Source organism: Pleuronectes platessa, chromosome 7 (genome assembly GCF_947347685.1).
Source record: "Pleuronectes platessa chromosome 7, fPlePla1.1, whole genome shotgun sequence".
In the NCBI taxonomy this organism is placed as follows: Eukaryota; Metazoa; Chordata; class Actinopteri; order Pleuronectiformes; family Pleuronectidae; genus Pleuronectes; species Pleuronectes platessa.
In genome coordinates this window covers 27,777,600-27,794,292 of record NC_070632.1, presented here as the reverse complement: position 1 = coordinate 27,794,292, position 16,693 = coordinate 27,777,600, and the positions used below count along the sequence as shown (strand labels likewise).

General features: G+C 38.2%; 1 protein-coding gene across 2 annotated transcripts in view; it reads left to right on the top strand.

Annotated features, from left to right (window-relative positions):
* LOC128444745 (anoctamin-1) overlaps positions 1–16,693 on the top strand; it is a 47,323-nt gene that overhangs the window by 16,737 nt on the left and 13,893 nt on the right. The window contains exons 5-14 of one of the 2 annotated variants that reach the window (XM_053427379.1): positions 2,350–2,404; positions 2,730–2,778; positions 3,901–3,956; positions 4,897–4,938; positions 5,214–5,278; positions 6,358–6,492; positions 7,528–7,688; positions 8,560–8,642; positions 10,360–10,371; positions 16,173–16,247. In XM_053427379.1, coding sequence (XP_053283354.1) covers positions 2,350–2,404; positions 2,730–2,778; positions 3,901–3,956; positions 4,897–4,938; positions 5,214–5,278; positions 6,358–6,492; positions 7,528–7,688; positions 8,560–8,642; positions 10,360–10,371; positions 16,173–16,247 — 733 coding nt within the window. The remainder of the gene's footprint in view (positions 1–2,349; positions 2,405–2,729; positions 2,779–3,900; positions 3,957–4,896; positions 4,939–5,213; positions 5,279–6,357; positions 6,493–7,527; positions 7,689–8,559; positions 8,643–10,359; positions 10,372–16,172; positions 16,248–16,693) is intronic. The other variant, XM_053427380.1, reaches the window with a different exon arrangement.

The following is a 16,693-nucleotide window of genomic DNA, read 5'->3' as shown; positions in this document are numbered from 1 at the left end:
CGGGACTAGGCCGACGTTCACTTCACCCGTAACCCTTACATTTTTTGTTTTGACGTTTGACAAAAATAACCTAAATGTCATTGTTTTAGCCTGAAATTTGATGACTTTTCCTAAAGTGACCCAAAATACACACAAATTTTAATATTACATACTACAAATTTGTGTACATTGAGGGGGGATCTCTATTAATATAGAAAAACAATGCTATCAGTTTGTCCTCACTTCTACGTCAAGTTGCAGGCAGGATGGCTGCAACTTGACGTAGAAGTGACTTCCTGTAGAGTTTCACCAGTCAGCCCCCTGGTAAAAACTGGAGAATCTAGAGGATAATTTAAACCATACATTCTGCATGTTCCCATTGCGTCACCCCTTTGAATGCTCCAGAGATATCTGTGTTGTTGTTCATGTGTGAACGGCAAACTCTGGAGAAGGTCTGGACACAATTCTGTGGACAACCTCTAACATCTAACAGTTTATGTGGTGCAAAAAGTGGGGTAGGTTGAGCTAGGACTTCTGTTTACATGTAACAACTGTGTGACAGCCTCAGCACGACCAAGTTATGTGCATGTACTCACAACATCAGCTGTCAGGTCCACTGGTGAAATCCAGCAGAGGGCGGCAATGTAAAAAAAGCAGAGCAGTCAATAGAGGATGATTTAGCAAGCTAAATGTAGCCACTTTAACCCAACGCTCTGTTTGTGCAGCTGTCATAATGTCATCTGAGGTTCTAGTCCAGTGTGAGTAATTTGAGTTTCCTCCTTGACGTGAGGGTTGAAAATACACATCCAAAATGTCCTCTATGAGACTTGACTTGAAATAAAACCTCAGCAAGGCATTCAAATAAATGTATCTCACTGTGTGTGGGTGTTTGTGTGTGGGTGTTTGTGTGTGTGTGTGTGTGTGTGTGTGTGTGTCTGTGTGTGTGTGTAAACTAACCGCTTCTATATTCTGTTGAACGATCTTGTGATCAGAGATCAAAATAAGAATTGTCAGCGTCCACAACTAAATTAGACATTACATCAACTGAATGAATAAACTACTGGGCATTCCAGCTTTGGACAACCTCCTTTTGGTTCAGATCCAGTTCATCCCTCTCATGGGTGGCCATGGAAAGAGAAACTTCAGCCAACATACCTCTTCATATGTATCTATACTCAGATAAACCTGATAAACTAAAGACATTCACATGTAACCCATTTGTTTCCAACTCCATTTGTGTTTGGCATGAAGTTCATAGCTACCTAAAGGTTCCCTTTAAGCTATCACAGTTCACACCCATTTGGGGAAACAACAATTTTCATCCAGGGGCAAAAGACAAGGGATTTAAACTATCGGCGGACAAAGGTATGGGCCAAATAGCAGATCTCTTTCAGGAGGATGTTCTCATGCCATTTGAAGATATCAGAAAACAATTTGACATACCAGCTAAACATTTCTTCAAATGCCTACAAGTCAGAGACTTCATCTATAAGACCCCAAAAAAGCTCTCAATACCTGACCTCTCAGCAGTAGAAAAAATAATGGTAAGCCCTCACCAGAGAAGACTTATTTCCATCTTTTATAAGATTTTGTCATCTGGGTCACCAGAGTCATCAGAGGACAAGAGACTTGCTTGGTGCGCAGACATAGGGGAGGAGATAACCGGGCCTGAATGGCAAAATATTTGTACCCAATCACAAACACAAACATCTAATTCAGGTTTCAGACTGTTACTGTATAAAAGGTCCATGAGGCTGTATATCACTCCAGAGCCTTTAAATCATTTCAATGATAATATTCCTGATGTATGTATTAAATGTGAAATACATAAAGGGACGCTTTTCCATTGTTTATGGTCCTGTTCAAAGGTACAAGAGTTTTGGAGTGAGGTTGTTGAGACACTCTCAAATACATCAGAGGTGTCTCTTCCTATGTGCCCAAGAATGTACGTTTTGGGACTCATACCAAAGGACATTAGTCTCAGCAGAGCTAACAGAAAGATGGTTACCCTATGCCTACTACAAGCCAGACGGACCATTGCAAAAGGTTTGAAATCTATACAGAGGCCGACAACCAAAGGCTGGCTAGAGGACATTGTACAAGTTATAGCCATGGAAAAAATAACATATTCACTGAAAGGAAAATATGCAGTTTGAAGAGATGTTGACTTCATTCTTGGACTTTGTAAAGGTTTACTGTATTTGTAACTTGTTCTTCCTTGAAAGGAAAAAAAAAAGAAAATCTAATAAACACATTTGGAAAAAAAAACAAAAACTGAATGAATACTATCCACAGTCCAGGAAAACAAACACACCTCTACCTCTGATAAAATGTCAGCTTCAACTTTTTTGTGTTTGTGTGTGTTAACAGGTTTGACTTTTCAGACAAAGATTCCTTCTTTGACAGCAAAACCAGGAGTTCTATAGTGAGTCCACTGAAGCTTTTTTGTGATTTATCCAGAGGATGGAAAAAAGTATTCATTCTGTTCTGACATTACTTCAGTTAATGAACAAATGTAAAAAAATACATTTATAGTGGACAGCATAGTGGTGGTCAGGTAATTATCTTTAGTAAAATATTTACTTTTTCAAGCTGTTCTATTTAAATTTGAAAATAAACAATTGGTGGTTTGGTCGTGACCATTATTGAAGATTTATTACGAAAAATAACACTTAAGTCTTTTTTTAATAATTTGTTTATCGACAGCAAAGATAATTTAATACACTTCTCATGTTTTCATTCACATTCAGGTTTTTGAAATACTAAAAAGAACAAAATGCAAGGCCAAGTACAGCATGGGTAAGTGTGGATCTCTCTGACATCTCGACAAAATGTGTGCCAAGTATTTATAGTAGAGATGTACATTTTAAAAACATATTATATATGACCTATTGCAGCTTTTGTAGCCCAATGAATTAAAAAACTAAAAATGAATGAATAAATTACAATTAGCTACTAAGTAACTAACTTCCACTAAAATACAATAATTTCTTCAACTTGTATAGCTTGGTGGAGAGCAAACTAAATCACTGAATCGTCACTAACCTAACTAACCAACCAACAAATGTAAGTTCATCACAAATTGTCAAAACCTTGACATCAAGTCTTACAACACACCTTTTTACATTCCCACACAACACAAGGGAATCCCTCATGTTGAACAGGATTCAAATGAGCTGGGAATGGGAGGTGCTATATGGTGACGAAGATGATGATGATGGCAGGGGTGCTTATTACAGTACACTCTGAATCCCAGTGGACAAGCTCCCTCCCTCTGTGTCTGGGGACTGTTCATTGTGGATACCACAACTGGTCAGTCCCATCCCAGGGGTCAATTTAGGATGCCTCAGTCTATAGTGTGTCTAAGCTGGAAGTAGCACTAAATGGAACTTGAACTTCTGCGTGTTGGGCTGCAGAGCAGATGCTGTTACCACAGTTACATGATTGACAAACTGGTTAATCTGTGGATTCTGCATGAAGGAGCAAACTGGCCTGTTTGTGAATGGATCATGCACATGGAGCATGTTGACGTGGATTCATTTTTAAATATTAGCCATTGAACAAAAACTTAAAATCTTTTCTCTTTTCACATGTGGCTCTGTCTGAGGTTTCTAAGTTCTTTTTACCCTCTAAAAGTTTTTTTTTTGTAGTTTTCCCTTACTCTTGTTGAGGGTTTAGGGCAGAGGATGTCACGCCATGTTGAAGCCCTTTGAGACAAATTGTGATTTGTGAATATGGGCTATACAAATAAAATTTGATTGATTGATTGATTGATTGATTGTCTCTTGGGTCCAATCTTGAATGGATATTTAAGCACTGACTATTATGTAAGAAAAAGAGATCTACTCTGGTCACATTCAACGAGGTAGGATCCAAAGATGTGAAATGCATATAACATGTGAGTCTGTTTTCCCTTGGCAGGTATCCCCAGTCTTCTTGGTAGCGGTGTCTATACAGCAGCTTACCCTCTTCATGATGTGAGTAGTAATGCTGCCATATAATAAAAGATGATAGTTCAACAGTATGGTAATATACTCAAGCTTTAGAGCTGATAAGATAAAAGACAGTGGCAATTTACCACTACGGCCTCACCTATTTATTAATCCATCCTATGAATATTCGTAATAATAATAATACATTGCATTTATATAGCGCTTTTCAAAGCTCTCAAAGATGCTTTACATGGTGAAGGATAAAATAAGGAAACAATCAATATACTCTTTATTATAAATAAAAAGAAAATGGTAAGAGTGAGGTATACTAAGAAAATATAAAACAAACTAAAAACATAGGGTGGGGGTTTTAGCCTTGGAAGGCCAGTCTTGGAGGTTTTGAGTGCCTTTTTAAATGATAGCAGTGTAGGGGCATTTTTGATGTGTGGTAGTAATGAGTTCCACAGAGAGGGGGCGGTGACTGAAAGCGCCCTGTGACCCCAGGTTCGGCGCTTGATCCTATGGCCTGAAAGAGGTTGGCATCAGAAGATCTGAGGTGTTGGGTGGGGGTGTGCTGGTGGAGGAGGTCGGAGAGGTTGGGGGGGATCAAGGTTGTTGAGAGTTTTGTAGGTGGTGAGTAGAATCTGGAAGTTTATCCTGTATTTTACCGGGAGTCAGTGGAGGTCATGGAGGACTGGAGTGATGTGATCAGTTGAGCAGGTACTGGTAAGTAGGCGGGCGGCAGAGTTCTGGACAAACTGGAGTTTGTGAAGAACTTTGTTTGTGGCAGCAAAGAGTAAACTGTTGCAGTAGTCGAGTCTGGATGAAAACCCGGCAAGCAGTCTCCACTCCTTTTTTACAGCATCTAGTACAGTCTGTCCATTTCTGTGGAAGTGTAATCCATTTGCACTGGGAAATAAAATGCTAATTATCTGAGAATTCCACAAAATATTTTAAAAACTGATTCTTTACTATCCACTTACAGGGGGAAATAAATCAGGAGAGTGCAGAGTCCAATGACAGAAAGGTAAGCAAGTTTTTTCTAGAGCCTGAAAGGGTTTCAGCTCATCCGTCAGCTGTCTGCTCTGTTTCTTTTTCTGACCCATTCTTCTTATTTTTGATTGAAGCAGGCAGCTCTTAAAAACTCAATAAACCAACTGAACACTATACCCCCCATCTGCATTCAGCAGCTGGAGTAACGTTAGAGTAACGCTAACAACCTTTTGTAATAATAACAGTTATGTCAATAAAGGCTACAAGTGTGATACAAGACAATTAATGTAAATAAATTGTCTTCTTCAGCTTTTGTATGAGGAGTGGGCAAACTATGGTGTTTTCTACAAGTATCAGCCTATCGGACTTGTGCGGTAAGTAGCTATCTCTGTAGGTGATTGTGATTATTGGCAATCATCCTTTTAAGGTGATAACTGAGTTAAAGGTGTTATAATACAATAAGGTTTTTATTTTGAAGAACTGCTGTTCCAGCTCATCAGTTTGTAGATATTACAATTGTATATCATAGAATTTTCCTAAATATATTTTCTAAACTCTCCAATGGGTAAAATCTGTAAAGTTGGATTTTTGAATATAAGATGATTAAGTCCTCTATGTGTTTTAATAGAAATTGTAGCGCTTGCACGATGTTCCCAAACTATACGTTTACATATTCACAACAGATGTCGTCTATGATATGATTGAAGAACACACAACGAATGTTATCTTTCCATCCAGGCCAATACAGTTTTAAACTAGCGTTACCATGAGGACTGGTTAATAATACAATGGATGATGTTCATAACTCCTCTGGCTTCTTTATTAATGGCCTGGGTTGTATAGTTGGTGATGAGGATATGTGTAACAGATACAGTAATTCAGGGAGTGATGAGGACAACATAAAACCCATTCACTGTATGCTGGTTTGTTTTTATGCTTTCTCGGCACAAGTACCGGAATTTATACAAGGAAATGGGAGCTTAAGTATGTCCCCTGTAACTCACTTGTTAAAGCTTATGTTCGTTACACTGACACCTGAGTTTGCCATTATTCAGACTGTGCCTGAAAGTTTACACATACACAAAACCCTTTTAAGTTAGTGGCCAAAACAACAGAAATAGTACACATATAATAAAATAAAACATATGCATTTTACAATTTCAACATGAATCTTTCTATTTGCAATTAAATTAAGTAGCATTTCACCAGACAGCTTATTAGAACAGAGCGACATTGAGAGGGGCAGAAAGGCCCAGTAATGGCAAATGTGCATGAATGTAATCCAGGCAACATGACTGAATTTTGTCATATGCATAACTTTTGTTTTCCGTTTTATTTAAGTCTTGTAAACATGTTGTTTCTTCCTCTACCTGGATTGTATCACTTATCTCACCAGAACAAATTAAACCCTTTGCATCTCTATGCGTCTGTGTGTTTGTGTGTGTGGGTATAGAAAGTACTTTGGCGAGAAGATTGGTCTGTACTTTGCCTGGTTAGGCCTGTATACCCAGATGCTGATTCCTGCCTCTCTAGTCGGGGTAATTGTCTTTCTCTATGGATGTGCCACAGTTGATGACAACATACCAAGGTAACTGTGCACACTTGCATGCACACACACACACACACACACACACACACACACTTTGTTTAAGAAGCACTGGATGAAGAGAGCTGACACGAGATGTGATTTGTGTTGATTGTCATTACAAACTGAATATGTGATGCTTCTACTCAATGTGTAGGAAACTGTTTTGGGCCTTAGTCTTATGGTTAATACAATGTTTTCTTAACAATGCTCAGATCTGCATAGAAATCTAATACAAAATGTGATGCCATAACTAGAGTGGTTCTACAGCTTGTACACAATTTATTGTCATAAAGGAACAACATTCTGGACTGTTTATTGTTAGAATCAATACTTTTTTAAGGGACTTGATATTCTTAATGTCATACAAAAGAGAAAATTAAATCAATGTGAATGAAGAAGTGAAAATGAGAAATACAAAGGGGGAAACAAAGGAAGCACATTGATGAATGAGTTGAGAAAATAGAGGGGCCTCCTTTCCTTCCTCTACCTGCTTCTCATCATCCACAGGATATTATGACACACACTGCCGGTACATACTTTCACTCACTGCAGACATGCACCACACACGCTGAGCAGAAGTTTGAGGATCAGAGTGTCACCATGGCACATAACCACACAGTAAGACAAAGCAGAACCCCAAAGCAGTCAGGAAGTTGTCCGTCTAATGGAACTCATTCTGTGGAAAGAAACCCTTCTGGAGGATCTGTAGGTGATATTAATCATCCAATATTTCAGATCTAAAAGAAAGCAAAGAGAAAATGGAGATTAGAAGGATTTGTGTGTATTTAAATGTATATATATATACACACAAACCCTACACACATATTGTATATGCATATATGTGTGAGTGCCAATTTGACAAATATTGAGAGACCACGATGGTTAAGACTTTGTAGGGTTTAGCATTTGGTTTATATAACCATCACAGCTAAACCATCATTTAGCTGTGATTGTTAAGTTTAGGATAAGGTTTTTTCTCAATGCATCCCCCTTGGGGATGGTAAAACAGGTGTTCGTCTGTATCTTGTTTTGCAGCATGGAGATCTGCCATCCAAAGAACAACATCACCATGTGTCCTCTGTGTGACAGAGTGTGCAGCTACTGGAAACTGAGCACAGCCTGTGGGACAGCTCGGGCCAGCCACCTGTTTGACAACCCTGCCACTGTTTTCTTCTCTATATTCATGGCACTGTGGGGTGAGGGAACACTAAACAATTCACTTTGCTCATCTAATCAGTGTCCACCTTATGAGGTCCAACTAGCTATACACATTTTCAGCTGAACGGATTTATATAGCATGGACCCTTAAATTTCAAAGGGCACTTCATAGATTTTATATATAGAGTTTAAACACACGTTAAATGTCTTAGTATTGAACTGTGTGTTTTCAAATTTAACATGTAAAAAAATTACCAAAGACAAGTAACACATATATTTATATGAACTAATAAAGTCATCAATGGCTGCAGCTTAAAATTAAGAAAACCTCCCTTTTATTCATCTATTTGTTTGGGAAATTTACAATATGAAAAAAATCTGAGTCACTTAGCAGTGATAATGGTGAAGGGATCCACTTACTTCCTTTCACTGCTCATGGCCTTCTTTCACATCACCTCATTAGGCTCTATTGCTCACAGTATATTTATGTTAGGAAGAGGTGCAACGCTGATAGAGAGCCTTTATGTTTCACTTGTGACTTTCACCATTTCCAGATTTGAATATGACTTGTTATCTTGTTAACTTATTTTGTTATCTTGGTCAGCTTATTATCGTGCAGCAGTCTTTACATTCACATTACAGTATATAAGTGAACCATCTGTCACTTTTTATCAGCGCACCTTAGTAACTATTATTCATGTTTCTTACCTAGTGTAGGCTACCTCTTATTAATCAACCCATTGCAGTGTACATCTTAGATGACATTCATTTCAACCAACCGGTCTCCCCCCCATATTACCTGAAATGTCCCTGGGGTAATTCCTAATAAAAGTTGGCCCTAATGCACTCACTCAGGTGTCAGCATGTATAGTTGAGTGTCTGAAACTGATCTTTATCTCTGCCTCAAAGCTGCCATGTTCATGGAGCACTGGAAGAGGCTGCAGATGAGACTGAACTATGAATGGGACCTGACGGGGTTTGAAGATGAGGAGGTGAGTGGCGCTGAAATCATATCAGGTATAGATAAGATACACTAACTATAGTTAACATAGAGCATATATATATATGATGTGTGATTCTATTACAATATTTAGCATTTTAAGTCTCGCAAACTAATGATACTAATTTAAATTTTAAGCATTTATTTTTAAAGGATGGGTAATTCCTTGTGAATACATTATTATAAGTATAAGCTAATAATGGAATTGAATCAGGTTTTATCTCACGTCTCCTTTCAGATTATAGAAAAAATACATTAACCCAAAATATTTTCAGCAAATATGACAACTATTCTTTAGAATTTATACTTGAGGAAACACATTTTGCAAGAACCAGGCAAATTGTAGGAGGATAAGTGGGGATGCCATCTATAGTGGCAACCAAACTCAATGTGTGCAGCCATCTGCCTCCACCAGTTGGGGTCCCAGCCATTCCAATGTCCCCTATGAGAGAAAAGGCTGCGTATGCAGATAAAGAATGTGTGCAGGATAGTATAGTTAATGCTGAATAAACTAAATCAGTTACCAGCAGTTTATATGTATATTTTATTTGGATTTTTTGAGGCCTTAATTTGATAGGACAGAGAGTTACTGCATGGTGAAAGAGGTCAGAGACAATAGGGGATGACATGTAGGGCCACAGACTGGAATTGAACGGGTGAGGCCTAGCCTCAATGTGGTCGCACCTCTACCAGGTGAGCTATACGCCGCCCCTTATCATGCTATTTTCAATTTAATTATCAGTATTAACTAAGTGATGATCAACTGCACACTCAAATTCTCTATATGCATACACAGCCCTCTCATAGTGGATGAAAAGGGATTAGAAATTGACAGGTAGTTTAGGGGTTGTTTTTGAGGGGGTAGTTTTGATGGCTGGCATCCCCCTCATTCCCATACAAACCACGGGTTGTATTGTGGTATTTTCTAAAGTGCATAATATTCGCACAGCAACTCTCTTATCATGGAGCAGACAACTGGAACATAATAACCAAAGAACTGAGCAACATCTAGAACTTCCCTCTTCATTCTTTAAAACAGTTGTTATTGTACATATGTCATAATCTGGAGTAGTGCTTTTGTTTTGCTACTCATTTTACTAAATATTGTGTGTTTTGCTCTATGGTTTATGTGCCTTTCTTTTTACATCTGTGTCTTTATGTTGTTTTACTAATAATTGTACTTTTGTGCGTTTTGTATTCTATGAGCTTTTGTCCATGCGTTTTTCATACAGTCATGTCATTGATTCATTATTAATTATGTAAGTGTCTGTGACTGTACTTCTTTGTTGTTACACATGTGACCATAATACTGTAAGTTATTGTATGTCTTTAACATCAACCTGCAGGGATGGTACATTTACATGATGGAATTAAGTGTGCATCTTCATTAATGTGCACATTCCCTTTAAAAAAGATTGCATGTAATATACACATATGTGTGTACTTTATACAGTATTTATTACATTTATAATATTGTGACGTGTGAGTGTTTTTGGAGTGTTTCCCTCAATGTTGGTATATGTCCTCCTCTTTTGCTGCAATGTTTTGTGGAGCACATTTTCAACATCAGCAGAGTATTCAAGTCCTCTTCAACACATTCAAAACATACCATGTTATTTGCAATGATATAATCTGATTTATTTTGACTAACTCTGGAATCCCCTTACCCCACCCCCTTTGTCTCTGTCTCTCTGGGTTATTTTTCACAGGAAGCTCTCAAGGTTTGGATACATTCCAGTTTCTAGATAAAGTTCTATTTTTTCTCTTTGTAGCCTTTCTGCTACTGCTGCTGCCAATCTCTCATCATAACATATAACACAAAAAACTGGAAACTGTAAATGATATTTGCAAATGTAGTCTGTGTCTACAACACATTGTGGCTGCAGTTTTCCTCCTTCAGCATTTCACTGGATTTTCTTACTTTAGATGTTTGTAAATTAATCAATTGCCCTAAACAAACGGTCACACTTATTGCCTGCTAAACAAGTACAAGTGATCACGAATCAAAGCTCAGGAAAGCAGTGGTTCACTTATTTTATGTTCACTTATTTATCAGGAAAGTGAACAAATATAAAGAACTTGGACACAAAGGGTAGCACAAAGACCTGACCTATCGAGGTCATTTGGTATGAAAAGTAATCATTGACCATGTTTCCTTCCATGCATATACCTAAGTGCACATTCTACATTAAAAGTTTGTGTATATGAGATAGTAGTTACCAGCACAGTCCTTAAATATTTGGACAGTTGTGCATTTATGTTCTTCAGATTCCGAGCCTCACTACATTCAGTTTGAGATGATGGCTACTGAAGTGTAGAGGCTCTGCTTTGATTTGAGTAGGTCACTTGGCCACTGTCTTGAGCAGCTGGGAGTTGTTTCAGCATGAGTTAATTCACATGAATAACTGACTGGCAGAACTTACGTTTGCCATCACATATATTCCCACTGACCCTCAGGACACAGAGGTCATCTCCATGTGCCTGGGAACAATGGCTGATTAGTGTAGCAATAATCAAAGTCACATGTTTTTAAAGGATAAGCAACAATTAGTGTTTGTATTCTTACAGGCGCACTGCAGTGGACCAAAAAGCTTAACATACTGCAACTTAAAGTCAAGAACGAATTCACAAAAAATGACGAGTGAGATTCAGCAGTTTGATATGTTCAGTGTGAAGGAAGAGTTCCCACATGTGTTTCGCGTATGATCTCAGTGTTTCTGCAACTCCTTCCATCTGTATTCTTTCACACACACGCGTACACATGGTTCTCTGTTATAAATATGTGCTCCGCTCTAACCTCATTTTCACTTCCACTCTTTAACACTGAAAGGATAAGTATGTCCATGATCAGCTCTTTGCTCATCCAACACTACTAGGGAAGTGTATTTGTATAGTAAGTACTTTACATAAAATATAAGAGGCATTGTGACAAATTGTGGAAGCAAAATAAGAGACCACATTAAAGAATAAAAAAATCTAAGAAGAGTTACAGTGAACATTACTTTTAGTCTTGTTTCTTGAAGTCATAGACACTAGAGTAATGTAAAGCGACTGAAAGAACTTATACCAACAAATCTGGCAAGGACTGCCAGGAGCACTATTGGTATTACTGGGTTGATAAGCAGATGGAATACAGATGTGCCCACAACACACACACATAGAACACACGGGGTAGGAAGGGACACAGGCAGACACAGGAAAATAGGGGAAACACTGTGGCCACCTCAAGAGGTTGATACGATAAAATAAATCAGAAATGTATATACCTACTCAGTGCTGTTTAAACCAACAGCAGGATTTTTAAGTCATTTCTTTGGCTGATAGAAAGTCAGTGTCAAGATCTGACAACGTTATTCACTAACAGCTTTGTACAATGTTTGATAAGAAAACTGTACAGAATAAGTGCAGTTGAATTCAGCTGTGGTCATTATACACCACTGCAGCACACAGCTGTGATTGCTTTGAAATATTAGGGTTATTATCAATTATTTACATGGATTAATTCTACATGCTTAACTGTAATCATCATTTGCAGTTATACTGACAGAAAGTCAGTATTAATATCAATAATTTAGTTTATAGAATGATATAGTTTCATTGGGTGTTTCATGCTGCGATCATGGGTTGTTATTTATCAGTTTTGATTGGTTGTTCTTGTAAGGAGGCTGGGTCTTATCTAAAATGAGCATTCCAGAGGGGAGACATCAGAGAGGAGAGAGAAGAGGAAGAAGACTGATGTATAGTTTATTTTCTGTCTGCATTTATTTGTTAACGATGGGGTGACCACCATGGCTTGGTGCATAATTCTTCATGTAAGAAGATAGGAGCTTAGACCAGTGCAGACTGAGTCGACCACACAGAGTGGAGGTCTAGCAGAAAACTAGCTGAGCTCCCCTCTGCTGTGGGTGATGCCTTCATTGTTTCTGCTGTTGGCAGCAAAGCAACGTCTCCTGTCAGTAGCTGGTGTATACAGTGAGGCTTGGTGGTACTTCAATTCTGTTGTCCAGCAGTAAATCATTTTCTCAGCCACAGTTTACCATCAGGAATCAGCTAAATGATCGGAAACTTCCTTTTATTAACGCCCCATCTGTACCAAAGAGCATCGTGCTCAGATCAATCTAGAAAACCATGTGTACACATGTGTTTATGTGAGAGGTGAACAAACATTGCAGATCTGTCTTTTCTAAAAAAGGAAATTAGATGTGTTTGCTTCTGCCGGGCTCCTTGACTGTAATCTTCTTATAGCAAGATTAAAATTAAAAAAATTAAATACACATGGCTACAGCATGTTAAATGCCATTTTTCATTGACATGATATGACATAACAGTCCAGGAACCACACTAACAAACTATGTGTACACACCATATGCCACACACGGGCACAATGGCCTGACTAGAGCATCTGATGCATATGGCAGTCGCCAGTTCACAAATGTAAGTTCTCCTAATACATTGTGAAATTATGTTTCATATCTTAGTCGCCTCTCTCTCTCTCTCTCTCTCTCTCTCTCTCTCTCTCTCTCTCTCTCTCTCTCTCTCTCTCTCTCTCTCTCTCTCTCTCTCTCTCTCTCTCTCTCTCTCTCTCTCTCTCTGCCACACAGACTGGAGCCTGGGAAAGATGCTGGCACATCACATACTACATCAGGGGACAGGCAAAATACAGTAAATAGGATCATTTGATAATGCAGCTGTATATATTCTGAGGTACTCTGTTGATTTTTCATTTGGATGGATTTTAATAGAACAGACTAACAAGTTTTCCTAAAATGTTAATGCACTGTTACTTTTTATTTCATGTAATAGTTGCAGGTGCAAAAGTTTGGGCAATAGTATTGGAAAATAGTTAGAAATTCATCAGCTCATTCGCCGGTTAGGACCTGAAATGCAGGACAAAAACAATCATTAGAAACTGTCAGCTGATGGCATTTCCAAAACTGATTAATTCTCTGATTCTCCAAACATTGTCCGAGGAGTCATTACGAAATGGTAGTTAAAGGGCCCCTGTGGAAGACAAGGATAAAACTGCAGGACGACTGGACAGAAAGGCAAAGACGAGCCTGTGTGACAGCAGAAACCTTGACTGCAAACACTGCACAAAAGCCTTCTGATAAACAGGAGGACAGACCTTATAGGATGGCCTAACTTTGGCAAATTCTTTAATTATTATTTTTTTCACCATTTTAACTAGATGAAATAAAAGTTTAACAAAGCATTAACATGTGTTGCAGGGGTTTTAATACTGATCTCTGATTCTTAAAAAAAATCACCAAAAGCTATAATTTGTCCTTAGACATTTGCAGACGTTGTATATACATATATGTGTATATGTATGTCTGGTACTACAGCACACAAGCTGCAGTGCCAGTGGCAAGTGTGAAATCAACACACGTTTACTGTCATAAAAAGAAAAAAAACATTCTATTGATAAATGTCAGAAATTGTGCAAAAGATGTCATATTTACCGACATATTTAACATATACTGATTCACTAGCATTTTCCAGGGTAGGACAATCCCTCTCCCAGGCTCCATAAACTGCAGCTTCTACAATTACCATCAACCTTTATAATATCATAACATGCACTCTAATAAAGTGCTTTCACCTCAAGCTTTTACTCGGTTCGCTTAAACTCTAGCTCAGTGCTCCCTTCACAGTCTTACAGTCCATCACATTTATGTTTCTTTTAAAATCTGTTTGATATTTAAACACTTGCAATGTTTAAGTGGTGAGTATAACTTGACTCTACATGTGTCCCCCCGTCTCTGCGTCCCTGAAGCTGTTGGTGAAAACAGCTGCAACTTGCCAGGGGTACGAAGGGTTGTTGGGTGATGTGGAGGTTGAGAGGTGTTATCTGGGTTTGTTGGGGTGGAGGGGAAAGGATTAGTGGTTGGTTTGTTGGGGTTAAAGGTCCAGTGTGTACAATTTAAGTGAAAGGGGTCTATTGAGAGAAATTGTATACAAAATAAATAATCCTAGTGATGTTTTCACTAGTGTGTTTCATCTAAATTATACAAATTCTTGTATTGTTTACCCTAGAATGTGCCATTATATTGAAATACTTTATATTTACAGCGGGGGGGGGGGGGGGGGGGGGAGCATGTTTCTTGTAGTAACCCAGACTGGACAGTCCATGAATGAGTGTCAACATTCATATTCGTATTGCAGCAGAATATGCAGCATGTGTATCAAATTTGCCAACCATTAACTGACTGTCTACCACCAAGCGGCCTCTTCTTATTTTCCAAACTTAATGGTTAAGAAGGATTCAGTCAGGTCCTCCTCTTGCACTCCGAGTACCATAATCACCTGGACTTGGCCTCAGGTGCACTGCAGCTGAAAGTCACTTCTCATCAACCCATAATGCATAAACTGGTGTAGCGACACTATGCACAAGGCTCGCAAATTTCAAAGGGATTTTGCTTGTTTAATTTGAAGTTTGGACCAATAAATGTTATGATAAATGTTGGATCAATACATAAAAGGACCCTTCTTGTTTGAAACGTATGATTGTTGTTTCTAAGGAAATAATGACCCCTCATCTACAACATAGCACATATACATGTGCCCCACATCATCATCACATTAATATCAAGGCAATGGTTGTATGTTCAAAATAAGCATAAATATTTCAATGAAGACTACTTTTTTTGTTGGATGTTAAACAAATCAGCCTCCCTAAAAATGTTCATTCCATGTAAGGCAAATACAAACAGTGAAAAGGGACTGCCACCCTAACAGTAGGACTGTTAGGCTTTCTCAGGTTAAGGACTCAATTGCAGATCAATGATGCAAAAACGTATTTATTTCGAAAAAACAAGGATCCAAAAGGGCAAAAACATAAGAGCAAAAAAACAGAAAGTCCAATTCAAAAAACAGAATTCCAAAAGGCAAAAATCACAGAGGATCCAAAAAAAAAAATCAGAGTTTACTACCTTACTAGGTAAAACAGGGCTCAAAATACTGCAGAATCTTCTCACATACAAACGATGACAATCCGACAGGGGACAACAGAAAGACTGGGCTTAAATAGCAGGGTGAACAAAGACAAGACACAGGTGAACAATCAGGCAAACACTCAGGGTGACGATAGGGAACAGGTGAGGGAGAAAAAGAGTGGGAAGCAGCAGAGGGCGGAGTCTCTGGACAATAACAGGACACACATGGTCTGACAACATAAATACAAGCACATGACAACATAAATAAACAGGGGGAAACACATGACATAACAAAACACAAGCAGGAGGCACAAGGGAAAATGCCTTAGATTGCCCGGGATCTTAACAAGGACCTACTGATCACACCAGACCACATTTATGAGAAAAATAAAAACATTCCTCAAAACTAAATTCAAGATCTATTGAAAATACTCACACAGTATTGACATATTTTACATCCACGAGTTTTAGCTTATCAAACTTCCTACCTGTACAATACACATATCCACCTGGTATTTCCACTTCGGTTCAACATCTTTTCTATGTGTGTCACTTTCATGTCATTTCTCTTTGTATCACTGTTACAGGACCACCCCAGGGCTGAATATGAATTCAAGGTGATGCAGAAGTCTATGTGCAAAGATCAGAAATCCCCACACAAGGTAATAACTTATAGGCTCTGCATATTTGTATCTCTCAAGTTATATGTGTTAATTCACCTAGCATCACATAAATTATTTGGCCATACTCTTTAAACCAGGTTACTTTTCTTTGCTCTTGCATATATTGTGTCAATAGCTTGGACAGGGTCCAGCACATCATTGCCTTTTAAAAGCTGAACTGGTATAGATAACAAACTTATTGATACAATTCTTTTTTAAACACAGTGGTCTGTGTTTAGCTATTTGTGTTTTTAAGGTATGCTTACAGAAATTTTTTCAAAGATCTATTTAAAGACGCAGTGCAAAATCCACTCCTGCTACTTCAACAACAAACAAAAGGTTACTGCACCAGATGCATGGTTAAAAAGGCTTGTACTTAGTGTCTTAATAAATCTGAAAGTTTTTGCTCTAAAATGTCATAAACCAATCAGAGTACCATCTTCTAT